The sequence below is a fragment of the Argiope bruennichi genome, chromosome 9 (genome assembly GCF_947563725.1).
Source record: "Argiope bruennichi chromosome 9, qqArgBrue1.1, whole genome shotgun sequence".
Classification (NCBI taxonomy): Eukaryota; Metazoa; Arthropoda; class Arachnida; order Araneae; family Araneidae; genus Argiope; species Argiope bruennichi.
In genome coordinates this window covers 58,005,708-58,025,991 of record NC_079159.1, presented here as the reverse complement: position 1 = coordinate 58,025,991, position 20,284 = coordinate 58,005,708, and the positions used below count along the sequence as shown (strand labels likewise).

The window sequence follows — 20,284 nt, the reverse complement described above, 5'->3', positions numbered from 1 at the left end:
TTAAGAGATTGTGGAATTATATAAGGTTTAAACAAACAAATAAAAGAACATGGACTTCAGTTTGATGTATATATGGATTGATAACCGATTAATCCTAACATATTGCATATATTTATAACAATAAAATTGAAACTATATCCGAAGTAAGATAGTCATACTGACAAAGAAAAAACGTTTGGTCTAAGAACTTTTTATTAGACCTTAAATTTATTTCTATTATTTATTTTTATGGATGGTTGTCCACATATTGAATTAACAACGGCATAAAAAATAGCACGTTTTCATTTTAAAAAAAGAAATGTTAAGAAAAAAATGTTTTGTTTACTAATATGTAAATCTCGTGGATACAGAAAAAAATATCGTTGATTCGTGCATCGCATGATTAAACCGCAACGTCATCTTGATGAAAGCAGAGTTACCACATATTCTTTCATCATTCTCAGAGTTATTTTTTAAAAGTGAATTTTGTACTTTTATTAATAAACTTTTAATATTATACTAATGCAATCCATTATCACCCCGGAAGATTCAATACACAGATTAACTTTTCAACAGAACAAAACTCTTAACAGATTGTGATTTCTAATGTATCTTGATATTTTAAATTTGTTGGTCATGTCGTTTTAGGGCTTGTATGTTTTTTTCTGAAGAAGAACAGGAAAAAGATTTGAGGGGTCTGCATGTGGAGATCAAATATTTTTCAAATAATTTTTTTTTATTTATATATTTATTGAGCATTTGATAGTTTATTGGCATCAAACAAAGCCTTTTAAATGAAAATTTAGTGAAAATGTAGAATTTCACCTAATTAACTAAAATTTGGCATTTTTTAAATCTAATTTTTCTCACTCTGAGTTGACATTAAAATATCATATATAATAATAGCAAAAGAAGATTGCATTAGTCAATTATTCGATTTTTAGTTTCATACTTTAAGATTTTAATTCCATTTCTAAACACATTAAGCAGAGAAAGAAGTTTGATACTATATAAACAACCAACACATTAAAATAATGCAGTAAAATCATCGAGTAAAATTATCTTAAGTGTGTTTTACATGGTAAAGAATAAATGTCAAATTCGTGAGCGTTTTCTTCTCTGTTCATATATACTTTCTCAATATAATGAATTTTTGAATTAACTTCATCGAACAGTGGGGAGATTTGAAATTGCAATCTGCAACAAAACTTTTCCATTTTTTTCTTAATTATTTTTTTATAATATGGATCAGCAGAGGAATTCGTAAAACTGTCCTAATACCTTCTCTTGTTAATGAAGTAAAATTGATGATCATTTTATTAAGTCATATCACTGACTCTCTGACCCGCCCGAAGGCACACGGATAAAATAGCCCAATGAACCGACCGCCGCTAGGCGAGAACTGTGGTTGAGTCCTAAGAGCCATCACCGGCCACGATACAAATCTTCCCTAAGGAAATATCAATGCCATTCCGTCATCGATGGAAGGAGCCAGATCTCCACCTTGCAGGAAGTTTCTCATCCTGATTTCGAGGTGCCCCTCGGGGAAACATCATTTTATTAATATGACTCAATACAGTATTAACTGCAAATCTGTTAAAAATAAGTTCTTCCGATATAACAATAAAATAAAATGCTTATTTCAAGCAACAACTTATTTCAATGGATTAATCGTTTTCTTATCCGTAGGTAAAAATGCTTATTGATATGCTTTCGAATTAAAGAGAATATTTTCATGTTTATTTTGTTGAAAATTCGTGTATTCTTCTTCTGTTCTACTATGTTCCGATTTTAATCAAGAATGCTTTTAATTTTACAAGTCGAAGCAATCTTAAATTTAATTATTCATAATGTATTTCTTGAATAAATTTTGTTTTCAGGCACTATTTCATCGTTATGAAATAATATTAGTGCAATTAAAGAATGTAAATAAACATCACGTGACCAGTTTCCGGTAGAATAACATTTGCAAAGAGAAAAAGAGAAATCACGATCAGTGAAGGTCATAGGAATTAGAGGCGGAGTAGGTGAAAGAAAAGAAAAAAGTATAACTGGTGAGAGGAGCAGAGGAGTATATTAAATTCCTCATGGAATATTTTTCAAACCTGGTTGACTTCATGAGTGTTATTTTAAGTATTCAAAACAATAATGCGTATGTTAATAGAGTTAAATCGGGATTTTTTGGATTCTTTTAATGTTTTATTTTCTTGAAGATTACAATTACTCAATTAATACACACTGATACCAAAATAATAATAATAACTAAAACCTTCAACTTATAACTCAGACATGAAAAGGCCAATGTGAAAAGTGATTCATTCCATTCTTAACCTCTTGTATCCTGATTCCTGTTCAATTAAACAATTTTTTTTTAATTGCAAATACATGTTAAGAATCTTCAGAACTATCAATTTGTTTATATGAGAATAGTTATTTCATTTATTATTAAATTGCGAGGAAAATTTATAGTTCTGAAGAATCCATGTGAAAGGTATTTTGCATCTGCCTATCTTTATGAAAATCTTCATCATCCGTTCATATTATGTTATTTATTTTTATAATTTGTGGAGGTGGTTTTCAAACTTTTTTTTTGTAATTTTAAACAAGAACTATCCAAATGCCTTTATTGATTGAGTTTTAATTAATTTCTTTCCTCAGGAGTTGAGTTCAAAGTTTTTTTTCTTCGCTGATGCGCAGGGAGAAATTTTTCTTCTTAGATTATTTTGCCAGATTATCAAATTAGGAGACTTAGATTCATAAAGTTATTTTTACAACGCCACCTTTTTTTTTTTTTTTTTTTAGCGCTTCTTTATTTTCAATTATTTGCTCTTCGATTTTTATCGTCTGTTAAAAAATAATAAATTTACATTTAAAAGCATTTAGTTTGTAAGTCTTGTCTGTCTTTATGTTTCAAATTTAACAGAAGTATCTCGCATTTTTAATTATTTATAAGTAATTTTTTGAATTCATAAAACTTCATTTAGAAATGACGGCTAAATAGTGTTATAAAAACGCAGACGATAAAATAAAAAAATGCTTTTTAATGTCATAATATTATCGTGGTACAATGGCAGTTTGCCAAAAGATTTGAATTTACTTTTTTCTTTATCTGATTGATTTTTTTAAGTAAAATTTTAATGTCTCACAGATAAGGCTCATTAACTACATATTATTTCAAAAATCTGCTTGCTTTAATTTTTATCAAATAATTAAAAAATTAATTTCAGGCAGAATCATTTTTTTCTGACATGATTTTTTTTATTACTAAATGGAAGGATGAAGTCAGAGTACGTAAATCATAACTAAATTAATTCTCAATCCGAAGCACTTCTACTCTGCATGAACACCTGTACAAAAGCATCGAAATGCATGAAGAAAAAGCTATAAAATAGATGAAACGAAGGTTAATGATGAACTAAACGCCGCAAAATATGAAAAAAGCGAAAATGTAAAAGAAAGAACATAGTGAAATTTTCAAACGTTATTTTATAATCATTATCATGTCCTTCAAGGACATCTCAGACGAAAACTTATATTCACTTCTAGCCGATTTTTGAGGCTAGCTTTTCGCCTGGGATATTTATTTCTTGGATGTTAAACAATTAATTCAGAATACCTAATTATTTAAATCCGAATCTTTGTTATTCAGATTGAAAATATGAATTTAATTGATCGAAAACGAATTATTGATATAGAATTATTTCACAATAGTTATTGCATTCAGTTCTTCTTTGGGGTCATTCTTTAAATTGGAAAACATTGGGTAGTATTATATAATTATTAACAGGAAATTAATCGAAAGGCAGCTTGGATGTAACAAAATTCTGGGAGGAGTCTCCTTACACGGTCAGAGTTATTTGCAGTGCAGACTACATCATCGCTTCTGGCTGAGGTCAAAGTATAATAAGAGAAGTATAGTATATCAGAAATACGTTCATAGTCAGAATGTATTTTTCGCATAAAAAATGGTTTTATTGGGTGCAAATTTTCAGTTAGAAACAAACTTCAAACACAGCAGATTTCTAATAAAGAATAGTATGATAATATTGTTAGAAGTTTAAGCATTTCTAGAGCGAGATTTTTCTACGATGAGCTCCAATTTTGATATAGTGAATGACAATATATATAATCAAATTTTTCTATTTATGACAATTTTTCTAATGAAACAAATATCAACAATAACAAAAAAATCGCCACTCGATTGTAATCTAAAAAGTTTTGTCATGATACAAAACTAGAAATCGATGGAAAATAAAGGTATATTAATAAAAATAAAAGATATAACAATTTTTACAAATTCCATTTAAAATGATTACTAAGCAAACGTTGGAAATCCTACTGGTTTTATGTGAAATATTTTCTTGCAGGCATTAGAGAATCATGAAAGCAGGCATTGTGGAAATGACCTTGATTTCAAAATCATTCTGCGCTATCTCAATGGTGGACGTGACCAATAGTTTTAAAAATCACTCTCCAAAAAAATTATACTGTGAAGGGTCACTAACATTTTGGAGTTTTTTTTTTTTTTTACTATGAAATTATAACTCCAATTATTTAAATATATTCATTTTTCGAATTTATATCTCCACAGACTATATGTAGAATAAATTTTCAAGTGTAAGACCTATGTAATAAATTTTCAAGTGTTGGACCTATGTAATAAATTTTCAAGTATAGGACTTTCAAGTCTATGACCTAGAATAATGATTTGCAATATTCCATGTCCAATAGTAAGATAAAATATTTTTAAAAAATTGTATATATTTTAGACTGTAAGGGTATTTTTAATATTTTCTGTTCATTGTATGATATTTCATGTAAACTGATAATTACAGACATTTTCACATTTCACTCTATCTATTTTCTTCATATCTTCTTGTACCTTACAAAGTAATCCTACTCGAATGACAGTAGTAAGAAGTATCCAAGATGCTGTTTTCAGCGGCTCAACCACAGTATCTACATTTCAAGGTTAAACTAAGTACCGGTAAAAAAAAGGGGGGGGGGACATTCTTTCTCTCTTCACCCTCTTTCAAAATATTTCTTAAGTACTGCTATTCACCCGTTGATCTTATCTGCGGATTAATCATATTTCCCCGGGAGGGAGAGAAGATGGGGAGGATTCTTGAACTAACTAAATAGACTCCTAAATAGCACAATTTGAAAACCGCCAAGTAAACCGGGAATGCAATCATTTGGCAGAAATCTTGACATATTATGTAAAATGGAGCTTGGTGATTTTGACGTAATCCGAAAATGCTAAGTAAATCCAATATTTTAGTATTCTTGGTGTGATCTGAAAATCGCCAAGTAAACCCATTATCTTTGTTTTCTAGGCATAATTTGAAAACTGCAAAGTAAACTCGGGAACCATAAAAATAAACAAGTGCCAACTCTTCATCTCTGGAAAAAAAAAACTGCATACGTTGAGGATGAAGGGGATCGCTGTAGATTCGGTTTTTGAAAAATGGGTCTCAATGTTTAAAAGTTTGGGTACCCTTGATATAAAGAGTTACGCTATATAAGTATCTCGTATTCCACTACTAAGGCTAGAACAAAGAAAATGTTTTATTAGCTAATGCAATGACAGTGTTCTTTTTCTTTTCGTTATTTTCTTTTACATAGTAATATTAGGCTTTTCTGCGAAATTCATTAATTTAAATAAGTGTTACTTATCTTTCACGCAGTGCCATTCACGCCATTTGACCACGGTCAAATATTACGAGCTCCATCCCAAACTAGCACTCCCCGTTACTTTAAAATGTAAGTAAATATAACTAAAAGAAATGAAACTAAAATTGTCTTATGTAAATTTTCATCAGTAAAGACACAAAGCCTTTACTGTTTTAATATTGAAAGACTTATTTATAACATTGACTAACTTTTATAATTTTAAAATAATTTATAATTTTAACTAGCTTTTATAATTTCTTATAATAAATAAATTGTATTCGGTAATATTTAAGTATAAAAAGTTTTATCAAGCATGACCAGCATGGCGTTCCAGAAATAAAAAGCTGCATTTAGGGAGAGGTTTAATTTGATTTCGGATTTTCATGCATTTTTGTGAGAAAGTGTAAAGCGATGCAATAATTTTAACATGATTTTTTAAACAACTACTTCAATAATTATCACGAAATTAAATTGCAAAAATTTTCATCAAATTTTCTTTCCTTTCTTTCTTTCTTTCTTTTTTTTTTTGAATTTTTAACTTTTTGGTTCAATAATAAAACATAGTTAAAAGTTTGGAATAGAAGTCTCAGTTATATATGTGCCGGCGTCCTGGCATAGGGGTAGCGCGTCTTCCCCGTGATCTGGGCGTCCCGGTTTGGGCATGGTTGTTCTTCTGTTGTTCTATCTGTGAGATGTGTGAATGTGCCCTCCTGTAAAAAGGGGTTGTGCAAGCGAATGAGTGATGCGTGAGTGGCAAAGTCGTACTCTTGGCCCTAGTTGGCGCTGCTATAAAAAAAATAAGAGACGTTCCCCCTCAGGCTTAAATCGCTGTCTTCGTAACAGTGGGCTTGTCAGTGGCAAGTGCCATAAGAAACAAACAAACAAACAAGTTATATATGTAAGATTAACTTTTTGTGCTCGAACGGATCAACCAAAGAAGTTAGGCTTTGGGTGGAAAACAGGTGTTGATAGCAGCAATGACATATCTGCACGTATTTTATATTTTTATTCTCTAGTTACACGTGTCTGCAAAGGCAGGTGCAAATCAGAATATTAGGTATTTAGCCTCAACGAAAAGAGAGTTAATACAGCTCTCTTTTCGGCACAAAGGTGATTGACAGCATTGGTGGTTAAAGAATTATTGAAACACAGTGTTTCAATAAGTATATATATTTAACAAATCTTCCAATTTTAGCACAAAATCTTTAACACAAACTTTTTTTCTAAACATATCAGAAATCACATTTATGAATGAATTACTATAAATATTCATTCTGCACATTGTTTGAAATCCAATATGAAATAAACAGTTTTGATCAATACAACTTTTTCTTGATTATATTCGTTGAACTATATTGCATCACTCAGACTCCTCAAAAAGTTTAAACATAGGATTCTCCACAAAATCGCGAACTTCTGAAGATTCTTCGGTGTCTGATGATGCCTGAAATGAGAAATGAACAAATACTGAAAACGATTTTTTTTTTTTAAATTACAAAAATAAGCATCCAATGTTAATGAATAAATCCTTAGTAGTCTATTTGGTTTTTCAGAGAATGCAGCTTGTTGTTTGTCCGAGGCAAATAAAATGAGATTTAAGCTGTTCGGAAAATATTTATAAAACTGAATGTAATTCGAATTGCTGATGAAAATAATTATGTTATTGAATAAATCCTTTATAATTTATTTGGTTTTACCATAAAATGCAGCTCATCAGTTTTTTTGGTGACACAAATGAAATGAGATTTGATCTGATAGGAAAATATTTACAAAATTAAATGTATTTAGAATTGCGAAAGAAAACAATTAGTTATTTTCAATAATTATGAAAGAGATTACTTTAATGGTAGCAGAAAAAAAGAAAATATGAAATAATTTAAATATTTCTTTTAGACATAACTTATTTATTATTAAAATATTTGCTGATAAAAGGTTCAAGTATATGTACAAGTACGTTTAAATTTACTTTATTTAAAAAAAAAAAAAGCATTCATTTTGTTTTGTTGAAAACATAATACTGAGGTTTTCAACAAAAGATTAGGAAAGGTTATCTGAACAGATATTTGTAATAAATTATAACTAATGATATTTCTTCTACATGGTAAAAAGAATTACGAGTTTATTAATTTTAATTGCAAAAACCTTAAATTGATCCATATTAACTTAGACAACCATTTTGTCAAAATAATGGTGCATAAAATCACTGATAACAGGTATTTGAACTTTCTACCAACAATATTTTCTTTCAGATTGTATATTTACACACCCAAATTACTGTTTATTTATTCAAAAACAATCTTTTCCCTCTTTATATTCACATCTGGCGTACAGTTATGCAGTAAAGAATCAAATCCATATAGAAAAAGCACATTCTGAGAGATCTTTTTTTTTTTTTTTTTTTCAAAACATTGCAAAAAAGATTCTAAACCGACATTTTTACAATTATTGCATGATTTGTATAAAGAATAAGCATTGGTTCAATATTTCGGAATTGAACTAAAAATTGGTTTGGGAAATTTGCAATGGGAGATGACCCATTGCCCCAAAAACCTGCATTATCTAAGGGCCAGTGCAGGCTTACTCCGGTCCATATTGCCGATTTAAGAAAAATAAGTTGTATGGTTGAATTGAAGAAGTGCATAGAATCTTATGAATTAGGGAACGCTAAATTGTCCTTTAACTGAAATCTGTTTTATAAAGTAATGTATCATTAATGGATCCGTCAGAAAAAGAGAGAGAAAAAAAGATTACACTAGAGGTGGAAATGCGATTAAAAAACAATTATTCAGTTTAAATTGCAAGTTGAAGCAAAGGGAGTTGAGGTAGGGGGAGGGAGGCAATTCAAACGACCGCAGAATGTGTGAAATTCTACTGGAATTTCCGCTGCAGCATTACCTTGGTTTTCATTTCGAAGAATTCAGTTCAGAGCAATATTTAGAAAGATACGAATACAAACAACGAACGTTTTGACTATTTTTTAGATATTCAAACCAGTTTAAAATTTGGAAGAGATTTTTTTATTATAATATCGCCCTGAATAATTTACTATCATAATTTTTTGTTTGTTTAAATGGTAAAACCTTTTTAATATGTCATTCAAGGAACCATTCCAAACCCTCACAATAATTAGAATAGTATACTGTTTTAGTTTAAAATATAATGAACTACTTACTTCAACTATGATATATAACATTATAGGTCTACTTTTAAAAATTTCCATAACCTTTTCATATAATATGTTTGTAATGCCAACCAATGTTCACAGCTTTTTTTAATTTAAAAAATTCCTATTTTTAAGTAATAGTGCAACAAATAACGGCAATTATTGTATTTGTATTTTTATAACTTTTCTTGAATAGCTGTATATGCATATTTCTCTATTTTCCCAATTTTTCTAACAGAACATATAGTAATAAAATGTAATTCTCTTCTTTGGATATATTGAAGTATTGTATATTAATGTATTATAATAAATTAAAATAAAAACTGTTATTTTAACTTCAATGGTTCTTTCTTGTTAAACGAAATTTCGCAAAGCGATATTGAGATTTGAAATTTGTTGTGAAACAAATCGTTTTCTCTGTTTAATTTTAAATTTAATTAAATTGTCATTTAATTAAATTTATTATTAATTAAATTACAGAAAGGAAAAATCGATATGCTGACCTTTCAAAGTAAGGAATGCAATTCTGAATAACTGCGACGCTTTAAAGATTTTTTTTTAACAATGAAATAATTAAGGTCCATTGTAATAGAGACATATTAAATAAATTTCTCTACAAATGCTTAGAATGTAATATCGGGCAATTTTAATTATTGTGTAAAAATCATTAAAAAAAAGAAATTAAATGGCAAAAAAAATGTGCAAAGAAATGGCTTTTAAAACGCTTTTAAAAAAATACAAGTAATATTTCTGAAAAATATCCAAATCAGCGACAATTTTCTTTTCAATAAATTTTTAAAATTTCACTTTATTTCCCAAATTCTAACAAAATTAATTTTCGAAATATTGCAAATTACTCTAGATTTTATATTTTTGTCATTTAAAGCCTTGTTCCATATATAGTTTTTTTATTTAATAATTTTTAGGTCATTTTTGATTAAACACAGTTCCATTTTAAATTTATATTATACATTATAGTTCATATTTTCAACTACAAACCTTTAGATGCAATGTCGAAAGCTCGAAGGTATACCGCCACAGATGCCTCATCGACGAAAAAATAAGAGAAACAATATATACCAGATAAAGTAAAAATTCGCAGCATCAAGATAACATATTTGAATGAAAATGTTACATTGAACTAGATGAGCGACGAAGTGTTTCGAACGGAAAGTCCCTTGAATATATATTTTAACTCCTAATGTAAAAATTTCATTTTTTTTAACGTTTTATTGTTCATGTACAGTGATGTCGTAAATTTGTATTCCGTTAACTTTGTGTCGTGCTCTTTATTTTGCGTATTCTTTTTTTTAATACTTATTTCACTAGCAAATAATTTCCAATAGCGGTGAACCGTTGCATTTTGCGAACTTATGTTCAGTTGAAAAAGCTATCTTTCTTACGTGTGCTATCGCCCCTAGAAGTATAAAATAATTCAAAACTCCATATATTAGGGTTGAAACTTTAATAACAACAACTACTCATTTACGAATGATACAAAAGAGATACTTATTATCAAATTTTACTATCCCTCAATGTTGTCACCAGCATTATATACAACTCATTGCCTGCGATTAGGATGCCTTTAGCAGCGCCTGTCGTTTGGTAGTCAAATGGAGCGGTCTATTAAGTGAAAAATATCTAATTTTAGTTTTAAAAGCTTTCTGAAGCGAATGCCTCGAATGATGTTTCTACGTGAAGATGTTTCTTAATCTGAATTATTCTGGCATCAAATAAATCACAAAATCTCAAGTCCGAGGAGTATTGTAGACGACGCAGCACTTCCCAGCTCGAAAAAACTTGTCGCAGCTTGCACCGCATACAGCTAAACATTGTTTGCAAAATGATGGGTGGATTCTATAGAAAATGTCACCGCTTCTTTCTCGAAGCTGGTCACAGGTTTTGTTCTAAGAATGAATAATAATGCGTGCATTGACAATGTGATATGAGAAGAGAAAGTTCATTTGCTCTGAAGTAACTGACTAATGTGTTGTATAAACGACAGTATTTGATTTCATTGCATAGCATCTCTATTGAAGTGTTGCCATAATTAAAGATCCACCCTTCGTATACACTTTTCATGGAGGAAGAAAACATATAGAAAAATCAGAATCGCATTAAGATGTGTTAAAAAAATGCCGGTTGAACTAGATGACGCACAATGTAGCAGAATGATAAGAAAACAGGCGAAAATTCTCAATTTGACGATGAGTAGTGCATATGCACATATAATTTTGCAATAAATGCTCCAAAATTCTTACTTTTTATAATTATGCTTACTTTTTATAATTAATGCATAAATTGGAGAATCCTTTCGAAAATGCCCGCCATTTCATGGATATCTGTAGCGGCAATGGTTAAAATTTTTATGACGAGATCGGCACTTCCACTATCTTAGTGGTCCAAAATACTACAAGTTCTTGGTAAACAATCGAGGTTTTAAGTGACTGGCGCTGAAATCCAACAACAACACTCTCTTGTTTTTTGAGGTTATTTCTTTTTTTATATGACTTTGTCTCGTTTTTGCGTTTCCTATCATATCTTATAGTTGAAGTTTAAAACATGATATAGAGTTAAAAACTTTAAATTTTAGACTCAAAATTTTAACTTTTATTTTTGCTTTATCTCACATAGCAAGAAATACTTCAAAAATTGCCAATGATTATTTATATAGATGAGCAATAACGTTAAAGAAAGCAATAAACTAAGAAAGCAGAGAACTATACCTCGGATGTCACATTTGTTCCATAAATTGGGTTATCAAAACCTTTGCTTTCATCTTTGGTTACTGATGTAGCAGGTGGAGGTGGAGGCGTTTCTTCAGGTTCCAATTCATCATGAGGAGTAGTTCCAAGTTCCAATTCGATTTTGTCAGATCGAAGATCGAATCTTGCGAAAGAGAAACCATCAAGTCTAATAAATAAATAAATAAAAATAACAGTTAGTATTTGTTCACATTTAATTCTTTGCTTCCAAATCCTGAAAAAGGAGAAAAGAAATTTCTTTAAAAAATTAAAAAAACAGAATAACAAGAGAATTAAAATGTTATTTCAAAATACTGTACAACGAATATAAACAGAACTGAAACGTCATTTTTCCCTATAGAAATCCAATTTACTCGGTAGATTTTCAGTAAATAAGATTTCGCAAATGTGTCATAAGAAAGTTTTAGTGACAATTAATTAAATAGTTAATTTCTTCTTCTTCGGCACTGCAGTTTCGGCACAAGACATTATTGTTCCAGTTAGCTTACACTATCGCTGCCTATCCAGCGTCATACAGTTCCTGCTGGATGTCGGAACACCCAATAGGTTGAGTTAAATGCGTCGTTAGTTAAATGAAGTAAATAGTTAATTTACTTTATTAATTAAAAAATAGATCACGTTTTGTGCATGCGTATTATTGCGCCTACTCAAACATTGCGGTGCCAAACATTTGTTTGTAAACAGAATTTAAAGATTCCAAATCTAGGAGAAGAAAGGTATTTAAATCAGATCTTTTTCGTTTATTGATATTGAAAAATATTTCTTCAAAATTAGTTTGAAGTTTCTAATTGTAAGTAAGCATTATGCACTATGGTTTATTCGAAACAACTTTCTACTCGTACATAGGAATCTGAAAATCATCAAAATTGAAGATAACATGAAAAACCTTTTGAAGAAATTTGCTCATTAATTCATAGTTAGTAAAAAATTCAAATATTAAAGATCATGTTAAATACGCACACAACGATGGGAAACACTTATTACATAAAAACGAAAGAATCTCTTTCTCTGAAATATCATACGCCAACATCAATTGCTTCCATTATCTTCAATTCCAAGTTTCTGCAATTCCGAAAACGACATCGCTTTTCGGCCGGATTTTCTTTTAATTTAATAGTAGTGCAAAATATTTTGTCCTCAATTTTTTTTATATAAAATTGCTTAGGCACTAAGTTTTAATAAATATCCAACTTCGGTTTGTATAATCTAAAGCGAATCTGACAGTACATTTACATTGAAGAATATTAATATAGAAGATATTGTTATCAAAATACTTATTCTGTATCTTTAATTTTACTTTCTAACATTCTTTATTCCAGGCAAAATGAATTACAAGTCGTCTGAAGTAATTTATAAATAGCGTGACGTCATAACTGCTTTAGCTGGTAAAACAGAACTTGTAAATGACCTCAGCATTTTGTTATCAATCTAAAGCATCAGCTTTCATTATTTAATCAGCTTAAATATTAAAATTTGACACGAGTGATACAGAATCATCAAATAAAATACATCAAGGTGAGCAGAAAAAGGAGATAATGTAAGAGGATTATTTGTGTTGCAATATTCTTTAGTGAAATTACTTTTTTGGAGTGAACAGTTAAGACGGATTTTTTTTTTTTTTTGACATGCGAAGTTATATATTTAGAAAGCACTATAAAAGTTAAAAAAATTAATCTCTGTATTTTGATTAATTACAATGTTTTATATTTATATAGAATCTGAAGAAGCATTCTTGGTACTCTGTGTAGCAGCATGTATGGAAACGTTTTAACTTAGAAACTGAACAATGAATGAAATTGGGGATGTACTATTATATTAAATTTTGTAATAAATCTGTTCTCGGAAGGGAAGGCGGAATTTTCTTTATAGCCATGTTTTTTTATGATATCATGAAACTTGATAAATTAACCATAATTACAAAGTGTCTTATCATTCGTGTTGGCATTCACATTGAATGAAAATATTATATGCATATTACGGAAACATTAAGACATACATTAAGAAAAGTATTCTATAAATAATTACAATGCCTAGTAATATGTGATATGTCACTCAGTCTAGAGAAAATGCTAAGAGCATTTTGATAAATAATATTTACATGCAAGTTATGTATAATTAGCAAAAATTTTTTCAAAAATCAGAAGGAAAAAAATTTATCAAAGTAAGAAAACTTCATCCATAAACATGATTAAAAAAATTTTTTTTTTTAAATCTTTACTATGAAATAGTACAATCTAAAGGAATAAATGGCAAACAGAGCACTTTCAAAATGAAAAATAAATAGAAACGAATGGATAATGCAATATATGAATATTTTAAAGAATTTTTCATTGATACTAACCAAGAATAATTCTTGGCACAACGTAAAGAAATAATCATTTTTTGAAATAATATTAGCGATATTATTATATGAAGTTTATAAAAAAGTAGAATGCTACGATAATAATAATAAAAAAAATTATGACACGTTTATGAAAAAACACAACATACTTTTCTTTTCCATAGATGATTACTGAAAATTTTGTTAGTTCAATTATTGATTGATCTAATTATAAACAAAAGCAGTGAACAGTGACACCGTGAGATCGTTGTAATACAAATCTACATTTGTAATCGTGAGGTTGCTTTAATTTATAATTTCTTTTTAAGGAATGGCGCATTTTAGAAAAAATTAATATTTACCTTTTTAAAACGAATTTTGAATTTTTTAATGATTTGTTAATGAAAATTAATAAGTAAATTTTTGATTTTTGATTTGACAAAACAAATTTTCTAAATGATTTTGCCCGCATTCATTTCTCACATTTATTGAGATTTATGGGACAGTGACTGATAAATAAAAAAAATTCATTATGCGTAATGTTAAAATAAAGATACAAGCAGAGCAATTATTTTGATGAATATTTTTATAAAAGCAGTTGTAGTACATTACTCTAAGTATTAATTAATTTATTTTTTATTAATAATTTTCCATTTTCTTATTTATTATCAGATTTTGGGTTCGTGAAAAATTTTTCCACTATGAGGAAATCGTTTTAAATGCCATTTCCAATGTTTCTAGGATTGTCCTTTTCAGCAGTCCCGTCTCACATTGAACCATATTTAGAGGGAGAAAAAAGATGCACATTTATAGAGCATGTGCTGCCGAAAAAAATCGATACCGGTTAAAATTGCAGTCTGTCCAAAATTTTTCTGTCTAGGAGAAGAAGCATAACGTTCATCCTTGTAATTGCATTGAACACAAAAAGCAAGAAAAGTGAAAGCGTTAGTGTTAATGGATATAAATATAATGCAAAAAAATTAAATAAAAGATTGATTGAATTTAAACGTTAAAAAAAAGATGGTGTGCAGTTATTTAGTACCCATATAAAACCACGCTTGAAGAAAAGCATAAAATGTATATAAAAAAATAATATTAAAATGTATATTAAAAATAATATTAAAAAATAATAAGCATAAAATGTATTATGCCTATAACCATCGCGTAAGTGCAGCAATAAGTTGACCAAGTTTCATCGCATTCGGTTGAACGGTACGGTAGCGTATAAGGTACGGACAAACAAAAATTCATTTTTATATATTAGATTTATATTAAAATAATAGAAAACTAGCAATGTGTAGTTTCACCTAAGAAACCTAACCAAACCCGAGGTAGTTTAAACGTAAACAAGTTTACTCGAAAGTGTTATTCCGTATCATGTTTTCCATAGGTAGAATAAAACTACCAGAATAATTTCTAAAAGAGTGAAAATATCGATTGCTTACTGTCGTTTTCTATAAATATAGAAAGCTGCTCCTAATCCTAAACAGATAAAGATCGAAATGACGAGAGCAGCAACTCCGCCAGGAGACATTCCTGAAAAGAAAAATATACGTATTAAAACATTCAAAGCAAAAGACATGTATTTTTATGGTGAAAAATGGCGAAAAAAATGTGGCAAAAACTGCGCAATTTAGCGAATTTGGCGAAAAATATTTTCTAAAGACCACTGAAGATATGCCTTTAAGAAGTTGATAGATTTGGTTGATAATTATAAAGGCAGCTTAGTTTCGCATTACTTGAATGTCTTTTGATCAGGATTTATTAAATAATGATTTCATATCTGGCATTTATTAAATAATTTAGCATAGAGGTATCGCTTAGGTTAAGTGCAAATAAATTCCTTTTCCAACTAAACAGTTTAATAGAATTTTAAGCGACTCCACTCTGAATAAATTGTTTAGTCCGCAAGAGCAGCGCATCAATGCAATTTTTAATTATTCCGGCTAATAAAGGGGGGGGGGTATACTTTGTGCCTCTCATGTTATGCTATACTAGGTATCTCTCATTTCTAAGCTAGGGATTCATTTTTTATAGTGATATAATTTGATATAACCATTCATTTTCTGGTGATTCTCTTGTTTAGTCTATTAAGTACCATTTCAGAGCTTTTACCAATGCTGCTTCCAAACCTTTTTTGATTAGATAATCATTAGACAAAATAATAATAAGATATTAGGTTGGAAATTGAATATGGAGGTTTAAACACATTTGAAAACTGACGCCATTCGCATCTAGAATAGTTAAAAGTTAAAAATATTTATAAACAATAACTAAGTTTTATTTATCCATTTATTATTACATGATATTTGAAAGAAAATATTTTATCATATAACTACCCTACAATAAAATTACTGAAAGCCAGAAAAAAAAATGAAATAAAATTTTTTAATTTAAAATTTTATAAAATTTTGTAAATATTTTCACATACAGTGGAACTTGGGTGATTTGAGTGCAATTCAATTTCTTTCTCTAATTCTTGAATTTCCTATTAACATAGCATGAACTACTATAATTCAACTTTATTTTGAATCAAGTCTAAAAAGAAAGTTGTTAAAAAATCATTTGTTTTTCTGAATTTTTTTCGGTGATTAAATTTGTCTGTGATTCGTACTCTCTGCGAATAATTTTTAAAGCGCTGAATTTCTATGGAAATTTTACTGCTGTCAAATACTCAATCAATTAAAAGACTTTTTTTATTTATTGTTTAATCTTAGTTTTAAAAATGCTGGATACGTATTTTATTAAATTACTTATTTTTTGGAATTATTTTTAGATTATTAAAACTTTTTGATGAAATTCTTAAATATTATAAATAAATATTTACTGGTATTTTTAAGATAAAAATCGTCATCTACTTTTGCTATTATTTGTTTCCAGATTTAGTTTTTCTTAATTTGAGATTCTGAATAAATAGAATTTTCACTGTGATTTCTGTAATGTTTTGAATGTATCAAGTTAGAATTCGGTATAATATTCACTTTAATCTACTTAGTGCCCGATTTTTTTTTATACAACAGTAATGAGACCTGAAAAGTTCTCTTTAAAAGCGAATTAACCCAACTTTGTTGCATTTACTCAAATTTCTGAATCTTAAAAATATTTTATTTCTAGGATTTTAAAGAAAAAAAAAATATAAAACGATGAAAGGAAATAAACAAAAATATTGCATCGTTTGAATAAATATCAATGTTCATTAATAATTAACACTTGGATATTTTTACGATTCATAATTTTCATTATATATTTTAGTATTAAATTAATTTTAATATTAATTTTAGAATATTTTAATACTAAAATTAATTGCTAAACTATTAATAAACTAATAATTTTATAATTAATTTTAGTATTAAGTTGATTTTAACAGAAATTTTTTAACTATTATAGAATAAGTGATCAAAGTTTTAATAAAATAAAATCATTAATTTTTCTGTATAAACAACGTTGTGATACAAATGGAAACCTGATAAAGGTTTTCATTTGGATTTCCAGGTTTGGTTCTGGATTTCCATCCGCCATTTCCAGAGGAAATACTAAATTTTATTTTAAGGTAAATAAAATGCATTTGTAGTCAGTTCTAATTACAATTTTTATTAATTATAAAAGCAAGAAAAACCATCATTACTATTATCAATCTACATCAAGAGAAATCCAATACATCAATTTCAGTGAAGAACTGAAATTATTCGTGCATATTTGAAACCTTCTCATACAGGTTTGATTCATTCGTTTATATGATTTTCTTGGAAAGTTTTTATCGTGATAGTTTTCATTCTTTGAATTATTTGAAGAATCCCTTTTCCCCTGATATTTTATGAATGATTTTAATGCAGATTTTAAAGATGCAGTGGGCGATATATGTAGTACCACTATGGGTTCAAGCCAAAATAATCATTACATCCGAATGATTAATACATCAAAAAGGCTTTAAAAATAATACAATATAAGTATAAAGAGACTAGTGAGAAAACAGACCACTCAACAATATTTTCATTATTCATTCGTTTTAATTAGAAATAGAAAAATCGATATAATATTCAGGATTTAAAAAAATATTCATACATATTCAATTTTTAAAACCTTACTAAAAAGTTATAGAGACTATGGACTAATTAAGTATTCGTTGAATAAATTTTTACTTTTTGGTATACGTAGTATAGAGAAAATATATTCATCGTCAAAAAAAAAAAAAAAAAAAAAAAAAAAAAGATTGAACTATACGAATTTACGAATCTCCACTTTTTAGACTGTCCTGAGTTTTAAAAAAAAGTTTTGGAAAACATCCGTCTGTCTGTTCGTAATAAAGATAACTAAAAAAGGCTTTGAGCTAGATGGTTGAAATTTGGTATATGTTCTTTATACCAAATTCGCAGATTTCTATCAAATTTTGAGTAAAATCTGTTCGGAGAAAGTCTGTCTGTTTGGTTGTTCGAATATAAGCTAACAGGGTGATTATAAAACAAAGAGAATTAGATATATAAAATTCGGTATACATATTTAATATCTATAGGGCAAACAACTGTTAAATTTTGAACCAAATCCAAAAACAGGTTGATTGCCTATCTGTCTGTACTTTCAGAAACATATAAGCGAGATAATTCAGAAACACAGTGACTAAAATATATCAAATTATGTATGGGATTTTGTGACAAGTGCAGTTTTGTGTCAAATCTTCGTATCAATCGGTTGAGAGAAACGCGTCTAAAGCACAAATTCGATTTTCGGATGTTATTAATGGTATGCCTGTTCAGAGATAATCACAAGAAAACTCGTCATGGATGATACGTTAGATTCAATAAAAATGCTAAATTCATGCCAAAAGTTAAAATTTCGTCACTATTGTACGCCATTGCTATGCAAAGCGTTCTCTGGCATGACAAGTTTATTAGATAGTATGTAAGAAAGTTTTGGAAAGACCACTCTCGCTGGTTTGCATATAAATAATTTTCAGCAAAAGACTTATTACGCTATTGGAATAGATCTTCTAAAGAGTCTAAGAGTCATTATTGTCATAGCCTGTTGGTGGTTTCTCTTCCGGCTTCTCTTCATCGTCATTATTCTCATGCTGTATGCCGTCATTTCTCCGATTTATTTTTTCCCGCCAAGTTGTTTTTTCTATAGTTTTTTTAAAAAGTTTTCTTCCAATTTACATCAACGTTGATCCAAATCTCATTATCTTTATTGGAGAGGCCAGATAATTAGTCAATAAACAGGGTTATCTTAATAATTGACCGTAATAAAACCACCATGCCGAACTGCCTAAACATCGAAATTAATCACTGCAAGCGAATAGTTGATCACTAGAGCCGGAGGATTTTCTATGCATTTAGATCCGTTAGATCCGTTATTCGCTATTTTGAACAGTACAATCGATTGATCGTTTCACCTGAGATTACTACAAGCAGTGACTACTGAACAAAGAGTAGAGCAAAGTTTTAAACCTTTTCCTAATCTTTCTCTAAAATACGGAGCAAAGGTTACTTGAAAACTATATTATGAATTTCTTTTTGTTTTGAAATTGCTTTACTGCCTGTTTACGTCCTTCTTTTGATTTCATGCACTTTTGTCCATCGTGATGGCTTGATTCTTTTTTTTCCCCCGTAGATTGTGGAATAAATTTCAAAAGCAACAAGTTCTCAAAGTATATGCATCTGCTACGCATAACTGTCGCTTGACCTGATTTAGTTTTTTAAGTTTTCATTTCTCTGGAAAAACTTGTTTTTGCATTTTGCCATTTATTCCGTAACTTTGCACTTATAACATGTAAAGTTTAACATCATACATTCAGCAGTTTCTTTATCTTGATGTTAGTGTGATAATTGAAAATTTATTTATCTTATAAAATAATGTCAATCTGCTTATCCTAAATCATATTAAAACAACAAACTTCAAGTTCTGAAGTCATAAAAGAAGAAAATTGTCATTGACTAGAAGAAAATATTAATTAATTTATTCAATAAATTAAAATTTCCCTACTGATGTACTGCAATATTTTAAAATGAGATGCAAATATTGACATCCTTTAGGATGTTTTGATTCCTGACGATGTACCTGTTTAACTTAAACAGCATTTCTGAATCAATAAATGATGACCTTAAATAGAGTCGCACAGAATATTACTGGATTGCCGAAAATTTTGTGTAAGAGAAAATTTTTCTGCCACAAAAAGCTATTCTAAAAGCAGCCCCCTCTCCCTTTTCTTTTCTGTGCACTTTATTCAAGCATTCCATATCATTCAAAAATTTGCCCGCCATTTTCTCTGATAAATGATTTTAAACAGAGCGTAGTCGTAGCCTTCTTTTTTACTTAGCATCGTTTACGCGCCTGCTTTAGAACTCTGTGACCTTGAACCCTTAACGAACAGTGCAGAACAATTTTAGGTGA

The 20,284-nt window shown here is 28.9% G+C and overlaps 1 protein-coding gene across 1 annotated transcript in view; it reads right to left on the bottom strand.

The window, feature by feature from the left end:
- Positions 1–6,645: 6,645 nt before the first annotated feature.
- LOC129984415 (protein amnionless-like) overlaps positions 6,646–20,284 on the bottom strand; it is a 54,799-nt gene continuing 41,160 nt past the window's right edge. The window contains exons 10-12 of the mRNA XM_056094292.1: positions 15,346–15,436; positions 11,542–11,728; positions 6,646–7,096 (exon numbers count right to left, since the gene is read on the bottom strand). Coding sequence (XP_055950267.1) covers positions 7,013–7,096; positions 11,542–11,728; positions 15,346–15,436 — 362 coding nt within the window. The 3' untranslated portion in view covers positions 6,646–7,012. The remainder of the gene's footprint in view (positions 7,097–11,541; positions 11,729–15,345; positions 15,437–20,284) is intronic.